The 18,190-nt window shown below is 46.9% G+C and overlaps 1 protein-coding gene across 7 annotated transcripts in view; it reads left to right on the top strand.

Annotated features, from left to right (window-relative positions):
• DENND2A (DENN domain containing 2A) overlaps nucleotides 1-18,190 on the top strand; it is a 93,257-nt gene that overhangs the window by 68,442 nt on the left and 6,625 nt on the right. For all 7 annotated transcript variants that reach the window (XM_070617970.1, XM_070617969.1, XM_070617972.1 and 4 more), the window contains 4 exons: nucleotides 1,886-2,026; nucleotides 3,472-3,620; nucleotides 14,622-14,799; nucleotides 16,469-16,510. In XM_070617970.1, coding sequence (XP_070474071.1) covers nucleotides 1,886-2,026; nucleotides 3,472-3,620; nucleotides 14,622-14,799; nucleotides 16,469-16,510 — 510 coding nt within the window. The remainder of the gene's footprint in view (nucleotides 1-1,885; nucleotides 2,027-3,471; nucleotides 3,621-14,621; nucleotides 14,800-16,468; nucleotides 16,511-18,190) is intronic.

Raw genomic sequence — 18,190 nt, 5'->3', positions numbered from 1 at the left:
TGTAGTTGTATATTCTAGTTGTAGGTCCCTCTGATTGTGCTATGTGGGACGTCCCCTCAGCACAGCATGATGAGCAGTGCCATGTCCACACCCACGATCTGAACCGGTGAAACCCTGGGCCGCCAAAGCGGAGCACGCAAACCCAACCACTTGGCCACGGGGCCAGCCCCTTCCATACTATCTTTTTAATAATAAATTTTATTTAACCCAATACATGCAAAATATTATCAACATATAATGTTGAAATATGAAAAGTGGTTGATATTTTACATTCTTAATTTTGTATTTTGAAATCTGCTGAGTATTTTATACTTACAACACATCTCAATTCAGACTAGCCGTATTTCAAGGGCTCTATAGCTACATGTGCTATTATTATAAATGGCATTTTTATTTAAGCTCTTTGATTACTAGGTTGTGGAGGGTCTTGCATTTGGATATGTTTGTGTGTGTGAGGAAGATTGGCCCCGAACTAACACCTGTTGCCAATCTTCCTCTTTTTGCTTGAGGAGGAGTGTCCCTGAGCTAATATCTTTGCCAGTCTTTCTCTATTTTGTATGTGGGATGCCGCCACAGCATGGCTTGATGATTGGTGTGTAGGTCCACGCCAGGATCCGAACCCACAAACCCTGGGCCACCGAAGCAGAGTGCAGGAACTTAATCACTACGCCATCAGGCCAGTCCCTTGGATTTTTTTTTTAGTAAGAATTTTATTGAGAGAAATTCACATACCATACAATTCACCCATTTAAAATATATAATTCAGTGACTTTTAGCATGTTCACAGAGTTGTGCAATCATTACCACAATTTTGGGACATTTTCATCACCCCAACAAGAAACTGTACCCATTAAGAGTCACTTCCCAACCCTAGACAACCTCTAGTCTGCTTTCTGTCTCAATGGATTTGACTATTTTGATTGTTTCATCTAAGTGGAATCTTATAATATATAGCCTTTTGTCACTGGCTTCTTTCACTTACCATAATATTTTCAAGGTTCATCCATGTTGTATATGTCAGTATTTCATTCCTTTTTATGGTTGAATAATATTCCATTATATGGATATCACATTTTGTTTATCAGTTCACCAGTTGATGGACATTTAGGTTGTTTCCACTTTTTGGCTGTTATGAATAATGCTGCTGTGAACATTAATGTACAAGTTTTTGTGTGAACATATGTTTTCATTTCTCTTGGGTGAATATCTAGGAATGGAATTGCAGAGTCATATGGTAACTCTGTTTAACCTTTAGAGGAACTGCCAGACTGTCTTCCAAAGGGGCTTCACTATTTTACATTCTCACCTGCAGTGTATGAGGGCTCCAATTCCGCCACTTCCTCACCAACACCTGTTATCTGTTTTTTTATTATAGCCCTCATAATGGGTGTGAGGTGGTATCTCATTGTGGTTTTGCTTTGCATTTCCTTAATGGCTACCCCCTGCCTTAATGGTTATCCATGGATACACTGTGTATCTGTTTATGTACTGTGGCCCGTTAGAAGGCTACAAACCATTATAATATCTAAATTTTTTTCACCAACACCCCAAAAAGCAATTTTTCCCCATTGGAGGTGGTATTGCTCCCATGGAGAATGTACATGGCCAAACCCATGTGACAAATAGGACCGTTTTCAAAGTCAAGGGGGCAAGGAACTATACTTCACCCTTTAGTAGGAGAAACTGCAAAGTCCCATCGCAAAGAGAGTGGATACATAGAGGAGAGAATGGGGTGATGACACTTAGGGCAAAAGAGACTATAAGCTTGGCCTGATGAAGACAGCAGGACTTCCCCATAATTCTTCGATCATCCTGGCAGGCCCACTTCATCTGGAAGGGTGTGACCCCTTGGTGACCTGACTTCAGAGTTTTCTGATCCTCACAGATCTTGGATGAGGTGGAAAAACGACGAGGCATCTCTCCTGCCCTGGTGCAGCCCCTCATGAGGAGTGTTATGGAAGCCCCTTTCCCAGCCCTGGGCAAAACCATCATTGTCAAGAACTTCTTGCCAGGATCAGGAACTGAGGTAAGCCATCAGGTTCCTATCCTGTCCTAGGTGGGGATGGCCCAGACAGCCAAGTCCCAATGGTCCGAGGGACTGGCTTGCAATGGGCTGTCACATTTAGTGATGTCCTCTTGCTCCTCAGGCTGGCCCAGATCACTCATCTTATGAGAGCATCATAAATTCCACTCTAAGTCCAGTCCATCCAGCTCAGGATTCTGGGCCAAGGAGCAACCCCCAGACCTATGCCATGGCAGTGCGTGGTGTTTCTTCACGTGATGTTGGCGTTGCACGTTAGGGACCTACACTGAAGATATTTAGCTTGTCTTACTAGCTCATTACCTTCCTAAATTGTATTTGAACCTGTTTATGTTTTTGGTCTGCATCACCTCTATAACCTTATAGTGTAAAACAGATTCTTTTCAGGGAAGACAAGCTCAGGTATTACTTTGTTTTCATCCTAGACTTTGAAGCATGTCCCTTTCCTTGGCTGGGCTGGGATTTGATGCAGGGGCTTGTTTTCGACCTTCCTATTCCCATCATGTGACTCTCTGGACCTCAGAAGGCAGATCCCATTGAGCCTTGAGTCTCTAGTTCCAAAGGCCCTTGGAAAAGCAGGTCACCTCTGGAGAGAGGGGAGGGATGAGGATGGGTCTGGGATATTCTGGAACAACCCAATTTCCCAGCACGGAGAGGAGCAGTCTCCCTGTTGCTGGAGAATCCTAAGCCATCCCATGCCAGACACAGGTGGCATGGCCATGGGGATGTTACTGTTAGCCCCACAGTGTGGGCAGCACTGGGCAGGTGCTGTGCTGAGAGTAAAAGCCAGACTCGAGGCTCACTGCGAAGGAGGCAGCTATTGAAAGAGAAAAATGTGCATGTGAGTAGTGACTTGAGATGAATTTAGGAACATTTCAACAAGTGCAGAACGAGAAGATATGCACACTAAACATAAAGCTGAAAACACATCATCAGGAAGGGACTGGAATGGGGTTGGGTTCATTAAGAAAAGCCTTCTAGAGGAGGTGAGTCTTGCAAGTGCTGCCGGGATCTGCTGGTCCTCCTGCATGAGCCTGTGATTCCGTTGCAGTAAGAATATTCCCTTGTGAGACAGAGATGCTTTCCTGTGGGGCTGTACTGGATAGGACACTTTCATGGTCATAGAACTCCCTTAGGGTGTCCAGATACGTCATTGCCAAGGAGAGCCTCCGGCCACTTGGGGCCAAGGGCCATTGATTCTTTCACCCTCTCTCCCCACCTCCATCTGAACTGTCCTCACACTCAGCCATGAGACTGAGTCCCTACCACCGCTTCCCCAGGATCTCTTTTCCCCAGTCCTTTTTTTCTTTCCCTTTTCCCCTACCAGTGGGCCACCCCTGCTGAGGACCTCAGAGCCCCAGGCCTGCGATGTCTGTGAGAGGCCTGGCCAGGCAGGACGGGCCCCTCATGGCTGCTCCTGTTCCCCACAGGTCATTGAACTGTGCCGCCCACTGGACTCCCGGCTCGAACACGTGGACTTCGAGTCTCTTTTCTCCTCTCTCAGCGTGCGCCACCTCCTCTGTGTTTTTGCCTCCCTGCTTCTGGAAAGGAGGGTCATCTTCATTGCAGACAAGCTCAGGTACCAACCTTGGCTACTTTTGCTCAGGTGTTTGAAGGACAGTCTTGGACTGTCTGGAGTCCGTAGGCAGGTGACTGCCTAGGATTGTGGAGGAAGCTCCTCTGAGGTAAGATGTGAGTCAGTGGGCCACTAAAACTGGAGGTTTGTAAGCCACACCTGTTATGTGAAACGAGGTAAGCCTGCACTTCTGTGCACTACTTACCTGGTATTTGGCCTACTTCTCACTCCTTCTGCTTTGTGCTGGGCAGTCTACCATGTGCTGGGAACAGAGGAGTAAAGACAGAGCTGTCCTCAGAGAGTTCTCAGTCCAGTGAGGGGAACCCCACTGACTGCCCAGTACCACGTTGTAAAGGCTTACTAGAGGCAATGCGCTCTGGAAACTGAGGGGAGTGCTCATTCCAAGGGGAGGTGAGTACCCCCTGAGGGTTTTTGGGGTTTTCCCCCCCGATCTTAAAACAAAGAGCAAGTAGGAAGCACATTCCAGGCAAAAGGAGCTGTCAGTACAAAGACAAGGAGAAGGGGAGGCCGAGAGCGTCACCTTCAGGAACTTGAAAGCCATTCACTGTGGCTAAGCAAGAAAGGAAAGCAGAGTGGGAAGCCAGGAGCTGGCAGAGGTGGACAGGCCGGTTCACGGGAGGGCTGCGGGGCCATGCTAGAGGGCACAGACGTATCCCGAAGGCATCCCTTCCTCTCAGTATTAAAATCAATCACACAGAATCTCCCATACACACACTGCCACCCACATCCTCATGGTCACATTCAGTGATTTGCAAAGCCCAGGTCACAAATCAGAGAAGATCTGGACGGAGATACAGATAGGGATTTGGCTTAATTCTGAACTTAAAAAAAAAAAAGAATTCCTGGCATTTTCATCATTTCCAAATACTGAATCAGTGCCTCCTGCACTTTGGAACTGAGGGCACAGAAGCGTGAGTGGTGGCTGCAACTCCAGGAAGAGCTGAGATGTGGGGCCCGACCCGAGAAGGGCCAGCCAACCAGGAGAAGCAGTGAGGCCAACTGAGAAGGCCAACTGGAAAGAAGAAATGCCAAAAACATGAAAATCGAGGAACTGTGGTTTGGAGAAGACTATGACCTCAACTCTGGAAAACAAAAGGGAGGCGGAAGAAAAGGGAAAGAGTGGAAAGGACAGTATGTATGAATGTGGAGCTCATCAGGAGGCGTGGTAGGAAATGGAACCCAGCCCTCTCCTCTGGCTGCAGCCCATCTGGTCACCTTGATGGTGCTCCTCTCTGGCCAGCAGCCACTTGGCCATTCCCAGCCTGCTCCCACCCTGTTTTTTAGTTGGCCGTTCACTTTTCATGTCTTAGTTATTGTGCTCCTCGTGCACTTCAGTCAGCTCAGGAAGCAGGCCCTGTCCCTTCGCCTGCAGCTGGTCTGGGCGCTGGGCAGCTCTCCAAGCTCCCTGGGCACTGGGGAATTTGGAGGAGAGAGTTCTCAAGGCTGGGGCCCTGGAAGCTAAGGATGAGTAATAATCCTTCAGTGACCAGGCTCGGATTTCATCAGCACTCTAGTAACTGTCTGTGTTCTCTGGGAGCCCCACTCCGCCCCCCGCCCCCCACCGTCATATGCTGTACAATTCTCAGGCCTGACTTTGGGGGAGGGGAAGATGATGCACGTCAGAAAGGCCTAGGTGAGAAGTGAAGGCCAGGTCGAGGAAACCTAGGGCCCCCAGGAGCAGAGAGGGGCAAACAGTCCCTGAGGAGCTTGCTTCTGGGTTAAAGCTGTGAGGCTCAGGGAGGGTCCAGCCTGAGAAAACGTCTGAGGAGATGCGTGTGGCTGGAGAGAAGTGAGCCAATCAGGGGCTGTGCCCCATCCGACCCCACAGAGAAGGAGAACAGAAAGTATCGTCTATTTATCTCATCAAAGTACAGTGAAGGAGAAGGTGGGAACAGAAAGGGAGGGGAGCCTGTTGAAGACAAACGCATCCCTGAAGGGCAGCAGAGGGGATGTGTCAGAGGCTCAGGGCGCCAGAACACCTGGAAGTGCCTACAACAGAGATGTCCAGGAGGGGACTTGGCCACCTCTACCTTGTCCCTGGACAGATTTCTAGGTTGACAGGTGGGAGGCTGGGGCAGCCCTTCCCCCAGAGCTGCTGTAATGAGAGGCAAAGGAAACTGATGGGGCCCCAGCCCTGTGAATGGCCCTGCCCCCTCCTCCTTCTGCTCTGGGGCAGCTTTGTCACCCATGTGGTCTGACTGAGGGGACTTTGCAGTTTCGCTCCTCACCCCACCTTCCATGGTGCCTGGCACTCCACCCTTAGAGATTTAGTCTTTCCAAACAGCAAACACCCACAAGAGGGGTAAAATGCCAGCTGGGGCTGCTGTGAGTCGTTCTCACTGTGGGACTCATAGAGCTCCCTGGGTGTTTTCTTTTGCAGCATCGGCCAGATGTGAGGCACTGAGATGGGATTTTAGTAGGCAGAAGAGGCACCAGGAATGTGGGTAACTTTGGTGCTCTCCTTAGGTCCCGAGCCAGGCTGTGCTACAGTAATTTCACTGTGTGTGCATGCGCGCACAGGCACATGTACGTCTGTGAGTGAAATACCTTAATTACGTTTTTAGAGCCTTTACCCTTTCAGACTTGCATGTCCCTCTCTATCACACAGAGGAGGCCTTCCCAGAGTAGGCAGGAAGCCCGCACATCCTTAGCTGTTGGCCCCGGGTCTCCTCAGGTATGAGGCAAGGGCTGTCTGCACCCAGGCCTCTTGTAGCTCTGACTTTCTAGAGCTCTGATGTCTCATTGTCCCCAAAGGCAGCTCATTCTTTTCCTGTAACAAATGGCTCCAAGTATTCTCTCTCTTGCCCAATAAATTATCTTTCCACCCAACAGTAGTTCCATGCAGACCTGAAGAGGTGGGAAAATAAATAAAGGCCTGTGGAGCTCTGAGGCAGGAAAAGAAGGAAACAGCGTAAGGGAACCTGATGAGAATAACAACGGTGCAGGAGCAGGGAGCACTGGAATGTCGCCTCCGGGCCAGGTTCCTCCATGGGTTTGACCTGTATTCTTTCAGGCTCTTGACAACTCAATCAGACAGGTTCTATTATTAGGAAACAAAAAAGCACACAGAGGTGAAGTCACTTTGCTCAAAGAAGCAGTTCGAGGGAGAGCTGGGACTCTGACGCAGGCAGCCTGGCTCCAGAAAAGAGGAGAGGGAAGGAGGAGCAGGCCGCAGTGGGCTGCACTGGGGTGAAGGGCAGCGTCCGTGGCCCTGTCTGGCTATGGAAAGTCTTTTTAAAGACGTGCCTTTAAGACCCCCTTCGTGTTTGGCAGTCACAAACGCAAGGTCAGAATTGTCTCCTGAAGAAGCGAAGATGTGTGTGCTTTTCTCCCTCGCTTCATCTTCCAGCCGGGCCCCCAGTGAGGCAGGCGGAACTGGGTGACCCCCGGCTCTGAACTTCTCTGACTCCGTGGGCCAGAGTGCTCTGGGCCTCCTGGGACTGTGCTCCTCGGTGCCTGCCCTCCCAGCAATCCTGGTCCAGAACTGCTAAGCGCCCCCATTCCTGACTCAGGACTCATCTCCTCAGGCATCCTGTGCTTAACAAAGGGTCCACCCTCCCCCCACCACACAATTTATTTGCTTATTGCTAGTGAGTCTGCCCACTGCAAGAGGAAATAGCAGGGAGTTGTGGCAAATATTGTATGAGTTATAAAATGGTTTTAAGTTGAGCCAAAAATCTATCAGATTTAGAATAACATTTTCGCTCTGTTTCATCTTTAGGGTGGACATTGAGTGTTTCTTAAGACTCTGTCAAGTCAAAGTTTGACAGATGGAACAGAAAGAATGTTGTTGTGATGGCTTGTTCTGTTGTCATAACAACTCAAATAAATATTTCCCTATACCCCTTTCATTTCCCTGATGATAAACATTTTGTTTTTTGGTTTATTCATTTCATTTCCCAAAGTTGTGCTAAATCTACAGACCAGGCTTAATAATAAAGTCAGAGCTGCACATAAACAAATTCATACAAAAGTTTTAGATCAAAGTTTTTAATATTCAAAAATTTATTTATCTTTTTGTAGTGCGTTAAGACCATAAGCTGAATGACAGACTACTGGCTAATGATAAATAGGATTAGATGGCCAAATCTTGACAAATGCTGGAGTTTGAACCTTGGTTTTGACGTTTGTGTAACTACACAGATAAGTTCCTATGTAGCTGTGCACCTGCATCCTTTTCTGTGCTTCTTTTGGTTCATTTTTAATCAGTTTCTGTAAGCTGAAATGGAGGTCCCGTATCCTGTCTGGAATCTGTTACAATGTTTACCATCTCAGTGGCAGGTTGGGTTTGTGTGCATGCCCTCTCTAGGCAGATGGCTTTGCCCAGGGCCTACCTGAAAGTGTGAGTAGCTGCCATCTTGATGGTCTGACATCCAAAACACAACTTCAGAGGTCCTCAGAGTGGCTGACGGAATCTTAGAGACACATACATTTAATTCAGCGAAGTCCGATGAAAAATGCAGTTTTAATAACACAATGGCATCAGTCTGATTAAATATTAAGTATTAATAACCTATTTTTGCATATGAACATCAAGAAGATAGCATTTGGAGCAAGATTTAGAGAATAGCGTAGCCACAGATTGTTGTCGTCTACTCCAAATCCATCACTAAAGCATCTTGGGCTGGAAACTTATTCCAGTTGTTCTCTTGGAGTCAGATCCCTCCTAGGCTGTGCTGGCTTCATATTGTGATCTTTTGGGGGGCTTACTGCAAGGGCCCAAAACTTCTCACTTTTTTTTTTTTTTGAGGAAGATTAGCCCTGAGCTAACATCTGCTGCCAATCCTCTTTTTGCTGAGGAAGACTGGCCCTGAGCTAACATCGTGCCCATCTTCCTCTACTTTATATATGGGACGCCTACCACAGCATGGCTTGCCAAGCAGTGCCATGTCCACACCTGGGATCCGAACCAGCGAACCCCGGGCCGCCAAAGTGGAATGTGTGCACTTCACTGCTGTGCCACCAGGCGGCCCCTCAAACACTTTTATCTATTCGTTTCTCAGAGTGAGATGTCACCATTTCTCTTTTGTCCTATCTCCACTAATGAGCCCTGGAATTACCTTCGGATGACAAGCCTTCATTCTTTTCCATTTCCAGCTATTTCTAGCTCCTGGCTTTCTCTTTTATAGATTTATAGTTTGTAGAGATGCTAAAGCTAGAAACATTAGAAATTATCTAGTCCACTTTCCTTATTTTACAGATGAGGAATCTGAGGCCTAGAGAAGTTAAGGGCTTTACCTGAGGTCGCACAGGGAGTAGCAGACCCAATTTTCTTGAGGCCCAGCTTGTGTTCTGTTTAAACTTAGTGACACAGTAATTCGGAGTTTGAAAGTACAGTAAAGGAAATACAGCAGCCACTGTGTGGTGATAGCCACATCCTAGTAGGTCTCACCAGGCACCAGACCAGAGTATACCTTTCACTCATGTTCCTGGGAATGATGTACAGTAGGAGAGACATTTTACTTGGAATACTAAAGGATGCTGACAGGATCATCCTTCAGATTCCTGAAGTGTCTGTCTAACTCAGGAAACGTGTTCACTTTTCTGGTAGCATCTTACAGGAAGCTCTATGCCTAATTCTTACTGGTTCCTAGATGAGTTGGAAGCTGCTGAGCTTTGTAACCCCACATATGGCCCAGAGGCTTGGTAGCAACCAGAATCAATGTATCTTCTCCAGGAGAACTGGAGCACTCCCAAGTGTATCCTGATAACTTTGGACTAATGCTTCAACCTTCAGGAACCAGCACCAAATAGCAAAGCACTCTGGGACCTCACCCTTCCCACCTGTGCCCACCTTTAACCCTGTGGCCCAGCCAACCTCCCCCTGGGGCTTTCTCCTCCCTCCCCTACTTTTGTACAAATTGGTCACAGCTGCAGGCTGTGGCATTTGTTTCCTCCACCCTCACTGTAATGCAAGCCAGCTGTAAGGGCTCTCTTCCTAGGATTTCCTTCAGAACACTCCCACTCCTCTAGTCAGCAGATGCTCGGGAAGGCTGTGCCACAAGCGTACTTAAAGAGTCATCCTTAGCCTCCCCAGAACCATAGACTGATCTTTGCATATTCCTAAGAGACCACCAGTCCTAGCAGTGCGCAGCACCCGCCATGGAAGGCTCCTCCCGCCTTCATGAGGTGGGGTATAAAATTTCATTAGCACTTGCAGGAGGCATTGAGAAAAACACTCAAGCTACACTCAAAATAATCCCTTCTTTTCTCCTCTACCATTTATTTGTTGGGAACAGCTGTCACTAAGTGCATTACTTGCAGAATTTGACTTTCCTTCTAGTGTTTCAAGAGGCAGCACTTTTTTAGAATATTGACGTGGGCTAGCGAGCAAGAGGAATGAGAATCTCCTCACTACTGCCCCCCTGTTGTCATATTGTTCCAGAGCCACCCCGCCCCCCAACCCGCAGCTCCATATGCACCAGCTAACGAGGTGTTAATGATAACCAGGTGTGGAAACATTTGGCTCTAGCTGCAACTGCAGTCAGACTACTTAAAGCACAATCAAAAACCACTTGTTAGGGAAAATAGTCAACAGCGGCAGCACCTACCTACGTGGCCAACAGGTTACCTAGTTGAGTTGTCCTCATTTATCCCCATCTAAATTGAATCCAATTGTCCATCAGCTCACTGCATTCCAGTTAAATGAATGAGTTTTATCCTTCTTTCTGTAACATTCCTTCACCGGCCCTATGTATCTAGCACTGGCATTGCTTATCATTTATTTCAAAACTTGTTCCAACTGCCTTCCTCATCCAGTTGGTTCACCTTCACTGCAGCTGACCCAGGGTCTCCCTGGGCCCTGGGGGCCTCCCCTAAACTGCATAGGCGGCATGAGGCTTCAACCGGACGACACACCATGCTGGAACAGCAGAGAAAAGGAAGTAACCAATTATACTTTCTTCTGAGGATGAGGCCACAAGAAAGCAAAAGGGCAGGAGGCCTTTTCTTTGAATTGAGAGAAAAAAACAGACTTATTTTTCTATTGCAGTGAATGAGAAAAACACAAGCAGTGTCCTTACTGTGCCTCTTCATGCCTCCCTTCCTCTCTGTCCCTCTTTTACCTCCTCCAGTCTGCAGAATCCTCTCCCACCCTGCCCCCACCCTGAAGTCAGAGGTTTCTTTAGCTATAAAATTCAAGAGAAAATGAACTCTCTCTCTAAGATTGCTTCCAGGTCTAAAATTCTGTGATTCTCTCAGTTCCCTGGAATCAAAAGGACTTAAACCACAACTCTGAAATATAAAAGGACTCTTAAACATGAGTACTGCATTTTTATTCTCCTTTAGTGAGTTGGCTAGAGTGAGAGTTTCAAAGACTGCTGAAGTGGGCCGTGGATGACAGCTCTACCACCTAGACCGTCACATGATCCACTTCTTTCTCCAAGTAATATTTAGGAGCTTACAACCAATGTGCTGTAAAAAGAGATGGGTTTCACACACAATGCTTCCTTCAGGGAATTCCTCCTTAGGGTCTCTTTTAAGGGACTCTCTCTAGTCACTTGGAAATGAAAGCCAACATCCCAGTAAAACATAACGTATCAAAATTCCAAGGCAACCATTGCTCTCTCCCTGCCTCCACCCCTCAGTTCACTAGTCCAAATCATTGGCTTCAAACCCTTCTTACTGCTGTCCACAAAGAGAAATACATTACATTCAGACCCAATACATACACCACATACATACACACAGATAGTTATCACAACTGGAAAAAAATGCAGCACACTCTCTGATTTTCTATTCTTTTTGTTGTTGTTTTTAATGCTAATCACAGCCCACTAAAATCATTTCAGGACCCACTAATGGGCGGCAAACTGTAGTCTGAAAAAACCTGTGCTAGACACAGCTATCCTTGTTTATATTTTAACATCCTTCTAGTTTTCTAAGTTGTGTACTTGAGCAGATCAGCTTTGTAGACTGGCCACACACGAACACAGATTAGCCCTAAAATCAAAATATTTTAGAACAAAGTGAATTCAACATATTCAGTGATCTATAGATCAAGAAAATTAAACACAAATGGTAAGCAATTCAATAAAAGTATTAACTTCTTGAATACCTGGGAGAAAGTGATGCCTTAGGAAAAAAGTTTCTCTACTTTGAGAGAAGATCCTTTGAAAGACAGAAGTTGATCTAGACCAAGGCTGCCCCAGGTAGAGAAGCCCAAGGTGTTCTGGCCTACATGCCTATCTATATGACCTGATGGATTTTATGGTATGAATTAGGGCTGCCCCAGGGAGAGAAGCCCAGGGCATCCTGGCCTACATGCCAATCTATGTGACCAGATTCATATCTAAAGTTATATGACCACACAATAACCAGACCCCATCTACACTGAAACCGTTTAATGACTTTTTACATCATCTTTTCTTTGTCTAGTAAAAATAAGTCACGTACCCATGCCTTATAAATTTAGCCCCAACTCTCAAGACACGGCAGCAGCTCTTCATTGCCCCTGGGTCCTGTCGCCATGCTATTCCATACTATTCTCTGAATAAAAGAGCGCTACTGCCAGACCTTCAGAGTCCAAGAAATCTTTCTTTCGACTCCTTGACTCACTGAGCCCGCATCAAAGTCACTTCACCCCCAAGCTGCTGGCTGAATTACTGGTGTTGCTTTCCTTGGTATAAGTCCTACCTTAATTATTCTGTCTCACTCCTTCTCAGCTAATAAACGTATTATAGTGGTAAGAACAAAATCTTGGGGTAGCATCTTTCTCATTTGGGGTGTGATCACTTGAAAGAAAATACAAGGACCAAATATGAGGAAAATGTGTGGATGCTACGCTACTAAGAGGCATTTCATGACTCCAGTGAGTATTAGGAAGATGATTATTTGCAAAGATAGGGAACAGAAAGGTGAGGAGACTTATGCTGATAAATGAACAAGATTCAACACTACCCTTATTAAGTTTGGGGGTCCCCAAATGCAGGAGGGCTGGAAAAGAGGGCTAGTGTATATTTAAAAGATGTTTCAGGAGGTGCTAATTCAGAGGAACTCACTTGGAAGCTAAGTGACTTCCTTTTTCTTTTTCTAAAATAGGGGCCGGCCCTATTTTAATCATCTTTAAGTGTACAATTTGGTGGCATTAAGTGCATTCATAATGTTTGTAATCATCACTTCTGGGGCTGGCCCCGTGGCCGAGTGGTTAAGTTCGCACACTCTGCTTTGGCAGCCTGGAGTTTCACTGGTTCAGATCCTGGGCACGGGCATGGCACTGCTCATGAGGCCATGCTGAGGCGGGGTCCCACGTAGCACAACCAGAAGAACCTACAACTATATACCTGGGGGCTTTGGGGAGAAGAAGAAGGACAAAAAAGGATTGGCAACAGATGTTAGCTCAGGTGCCAATCTTTAAAAAAAAAATCACCACTATCCATTTCCAGAGCTTTTTAATCATCCCAGACTGAATTCTGTACCCAATAAGCAAGAATTCCCCATTCTCCAGCCCCTGGTAACCTCTATTCCACTCCGTCTCTATGAATTTGCCCATTCTAAGTCCCTCATGTACGTGGAATCATACAATATTTGTCTTTTTCTGTCTGCCTTATTTCCCTTGCTCGCAATACCTTTTAATCCACATCTTTTCTCCTTAGGTAAGCCAGAGCTAAGTGATTTTTTTAAAGGGGCTCAGGAAAGCTTTATGACAATGAGATTATAGGTGCCTGACGTCATGGGAACCAAGTAAAGGAGCATTCATCTCTCCAGAACTCAGCTTCCTGCAACCTACCTAAACAGAGCATAGCCGAGAACCAGGGCCAGCGTTCAAAAGGCGGCCTGACATCCCACAACTAGAAGGACGCGCAACTAAGATATACAACTGTGTAAGGGGGGTGGGGGGGTTGGGGAGATTGGCAACAGTTGTTAGCCCAGGTGCCAATCTTTAAAAAAAAAAAAAAAAAAGGTGGCCTGACAAACAAAATGCTGGTTCCAGGGCCATGCCCTGAGGAGGACGCAGCACACTCACAGGAGGACTGACCAGGCCCTCACTTTTATTCTTACATTACACATACTTCTAACAAGCTCCTGAAGTTTCCAATCTCGTAGCATTTTCGAAACAGCGTATTAGAATGAGAGGAACTAGGAGCTGCTATAAGCAGGCTCGCTGGCAGCAAGAAGTGATTGCAAGGAAGAGGAAAAAGCTCTCACTCACCTCGGAAGGCCATCAGCCGTCACTGCCTTGCAGCATGGTAGAACTGATACTCAAAATGATAATCTCGAATAATCCATCCATTTATTCAACACGCTGCGCATGAATCCAGGCACTGTGCGAAGCACTGTGGAGAGTGCTTAATACAGCTCAGTGCTTGCCAGGCAAGGGCTCCATTAGGATTGTAATTCTTTAAGAGAGACTCCCACTATTTCTCCCAATGTTGATGTTCTTTTAAGTTTTGAATTCTGGGTAAGGGGTAACTGTACGTGAATTTCACTTTTACAAAACAGCCACTTGGAGCTGCCTGCTGCCCGGTGAATACCGAAGACATCCTGTTTTCCCTGATTCCACCCAGGTGTTCATGCTTGGCTGAGAGCATGTGTGGGAGAGAACAAAGAAAAAGCTACAGTGTTAGAATATAAAGCATCTTCAATAAGAGAATGAGCATCCAGAGAAAAGAGGTTTCGTTGTTCAGGGGGTGGGGGCTGGGAAAGAGGGCTGGGAGCGAACCATTTGGTCAGAATCTTACAAGAAAGTAGCTCACGTGTGAAAGCACGCTGGCAGAAGTTAGCCAGGGCATTAAATTCGTCCCTCTAGCTGTGTCTCAGAGCCTCACAGAGGCTCCATGTGCCTCTTATAACCTGCACTGGGACTCTGTTACTTGACATACCTAATAGTGGGTGATGCCTTTTCTGACCAACATGCCTTTGGGATCGGGTGCAAACATTTCTCTCTGGCTTCTGCATGGAGGCTGCCCACCCTGTGAGGCTGAGCAGGCCCGGTTCTCCATGCCCTCCCTGAACTGGCCCCTTTTTTTTTCTCCCCGGCTATAGCACACTGTCCAAGTGCTGCCACGCAATGGTGGCAGTCATCTACCCCTTCACCTGGCAGCACACCTACATCCCCGTGCTCCCGCCCGCCATGATTGACATCGTGTGCTCGCCAACCCCTTTCCTCATCGGGCTGCTCACCAGCTCACTGCCACTGCTCAGGGAGCTGCCACTGGAAGAGGTGAGCTCCAGGGATGTCCCTGTTCCCTCCCTGTTGGGGGCAGAGGGCAAAGGGGAGGTGCCGGCTAAGTCTCTGCAAGCAAGCAGTGTCAGGGGAGTGCCCCGGGGTGGGGAGCCCACAGCTTTGTGTATGAGATAGCCCCCGCCCCCAACCCGGAGCCGGCCTCAACTAACCCTTGGGACTGCAAACACGGTTTTCCCCTCCAAATGAACCTACTGTTGTGAACGCCCATTGAGAAGGGCAGCAATCAACAACTTAACCAGATGTTAAAATACTTAATCCTTAAATAGCCATCCACCCTATCCTTCCTTCCCTCCCACTCACAACAGGGGAGAAAGCACACAAAGAGCTAACAATAACTGGAATTTATATTTGGACTAGTAACAAAGTTGATAAAGACTGCGCTCCTACAAATAGGTCCTTTTTCATAGCAATTAAAAAGACAACCACCAAAATGTTTTTCATGATCAAGTTCCAGGTTTTCAGGTTTGTATCCAAGTGGGAAAAGTCCTACTGGGCATTTCTGTAGGTATTTAGTCCCAGCTCCTAACTCTAAACAGTCTCTATGCCCGTGTACTGAGAACTCCAGCAGTCAGAGAGGGAACCAGGGGACTAAATCATGCCAGTTCCTCCTGAAGCCCTGGGGAGCACCTGTCCCTGAAATTCAACCCAGGACCCCCTCCAGATGGGGCTCAACTAATTGCCCAGGTGGTCCGAAGTCCCATTAAATATTAGCCAGCACACCCAGGTCTTTGAATGTGGGCTTGTGAACTGCAAGGAGTTTGTCTGGGTACCGCGTGATCCCTAAAACAGCTCAGTTCAACCCCAGGAGGGTTTGAGAAGGAAGGAGAGAGCCCCCTCAGCTCCTGGGCAGGGTCTCTGAGATGAGTTAGAGCCCCTGTTTCCAGCTGTTGGTAGAAACATGGTGGCCATCCAGGCCCCCTGCTCTTCGCCCGTCATAGCCAGTGGCCTGAGTGAGGGTCTTACACTCAGGTCTTGCAAGCAAAGGCCCAGCACTTGCCTGACCCCACAGTGAGTGCCTCCTAAGTTTTGCACCCTAGCATCTCACTTGCCCAACCCTGTGTCTTAGCCCCTCTCTGAAGAGGGAGGGGGCAGTTGCTGTAGCCTGAGAGCCTTGACCAATGAAAGCCCAGCACCTGCAGCTTGATTTACTCTCCAGGTGGATCCTGGTGATCACTCCTCTGAGTTTCTCCCCTTCTATCCTATTAAAAAAAATGCCAAGGCTGGGTGGGCGGCTGAGAGGAAGGAGCAAGAAGCCCTGGGGTTGAGGAGGGACAGAGTCACGTGGGACGGGAACAAGTGGGCCTCTAGCATCTTTCGCCCATCTCCGTAACCCACGCACTAGAACAGCAGTCTGAGAGGCTCTGCCTTAGCCAGTTCGGGACGGGGCAAGGAGTCCGGCCTGCAGCACACATGTGCCCAACCTGCTGTTTCAGTGTTGAATGCATGTAGTTCAGGAAAGTTCCTGCCCCCCACCTCTTCTCTTCATCATTTGTGGCTACAGTGGCAATGTCAGGAAACCAAAAGTGGCCCACTCCACCCCCACCCAGCTGGCTCTCTGGGTGACAAGAAGGACAAAGGCTAGGAGTCCATCACCATCTCCCAGAAACCCTGATGACAATAACAGTCCCTCTTCCTCGTCTTGTAGGTCCTTGTGGTCGACCTCGTCAACAGTCGGTTCCTCAGACAGGTGAGTAGGAAAGCCAACTTCCACCCGTGGCGCTCTCTCTGTTTGCACCTCTCTGTTGTTTGGGCCTCTGCTTTCTGGCTCTGGAAAGGCTCCTTGGTGGGCCTAAAAATGCAGGCCAGGCTTGGGCCAGGCTGAGGGTGAGACAGAAGGCAGGCCGAAGAGCAGGGGCTTGGGCAAAGGATTGATTCCCACGTGTTCTGTCACAAAATGGCTTGCCAGCAATTAGAATTTTTGTGTAGGTTATAACTATAGACATTTGTCTTTTTCAGTATGCTTTTAAAGAATATTTGATAACAAAGGTCATGATTATTAAGTAGAAAAGATCAGGATACAAAATTATATACATTATTTTGCTGATCTTGTTTTCTAAAAAAGAGAAAAAGAGAAAGAGGTGTGTGTATATATGTGTGTGTATATATATATATACACATACACACCTCTAAAAAAGATTGAAAGGGAAACTCACCAAAACATTAATGCTGGTTGTCTTGGGGCGGAAGACTGAAAGGGAGACAGATTATGAATGATTTTAAATTGTTTTAATACTTTCATGTAGTTTCCATAATGATCATAAACTAGAGCTTCCATGGTCAGAGAAAGGAATACACATTTGCTTTCCTGTTATCACTTGCAGAGAGGTCTAACTACTATCAGCTCTTGCAAAGAATCATCACAGAAAGGTTTTCTGGGCGCTCGGAAGGGCTGCTTTAAACTTGGAGTTGTCACACTGCTGAAAACTTCTGTCATGTTTTTTATCACTAGTTCCCTGGACTTTCACTTCCCCGAGGCACTCCTGCCCTGAGGCCCAGATCATAAAGCCAGTGTGATCACTCTAGTCCTCTGCCCTGACCAGAGTCCCCTGATTGGCACTAGCCACCCTACAGGGCGGGGGCAGTAGGAAACTTTTATTGAGTAACCACTACGTGCCAAGCCCTTTCCCAAAGTAATCGTATTGCATTTAATCTTTCCCCCCAGCTTTATTGAGATGTCATTGACAGATAACGCATGTAAGTTTAAGGTGTACATGATGATTTGATATACGTGTATACTGTGAAATGACTACACAATATAGTTAATTAACACCTCCATCCCCTCATATAATTACCGTTTTGTGTGGTGATGACATTTCAGATCTACTCTCTTAACAGCTTTCAAGAATATAATATAGTCTTGTTAAATATAGTCACCTTGCTGTACGTTAGATCCCCAGAATTTGGTCATTTTATAGCTTGACAGTTTGTACACTTTGACCGACATTTCTCCATTTCCCCCACCCCCCAGCCCCTGGCAGCCACCATTCTACTCTCTAGTTCTGGGAATTCGGCTTTTTTAGATTGCACATACAAGTGAAGACATACAGTATTTGTCTTTTTCTGTCTGACTTTTTCACTTCGCATAATGCCCTCAAGGTCCATCCATGTTGTCACAAAAGGCAGGATTTATTTTTTATGGCTGAATAATATTTCATTGTGTGTGTGTATGTATATATATAATCACGTTTTCTTTATCCATTCATCCATCGATGGACACTTAGGTTGTTTCCATGTCTTGGCTATTGTGAATAATGCTGCAATGAACATGAGGGTACAGAAATCTCTTCAAGGTAGTGATTTCACTTCTTTTGGACCCAAAAGTGGGATTACTGGATCCTATGGTAGTTCTATTTTTAATTTTAGGGGG

Source organism: Equus przewalskii, chromosome 4 (genome assembly GCF_037783145.1).
Source record: "Equus przewalskii isolate Varuska chromosome 4, EquPr2, whole genome shotgun sequence".
Taxonomy (NCBI): domain Eukaryota; kingdom Metazoa; phylum Chordata; class Mammalia; order Perissodactyla; family Equidae; genus Equus; species Equus przewalskii.
This window is presented reverse-complemented; position numbering and strand designations above follow the sequence as displayed.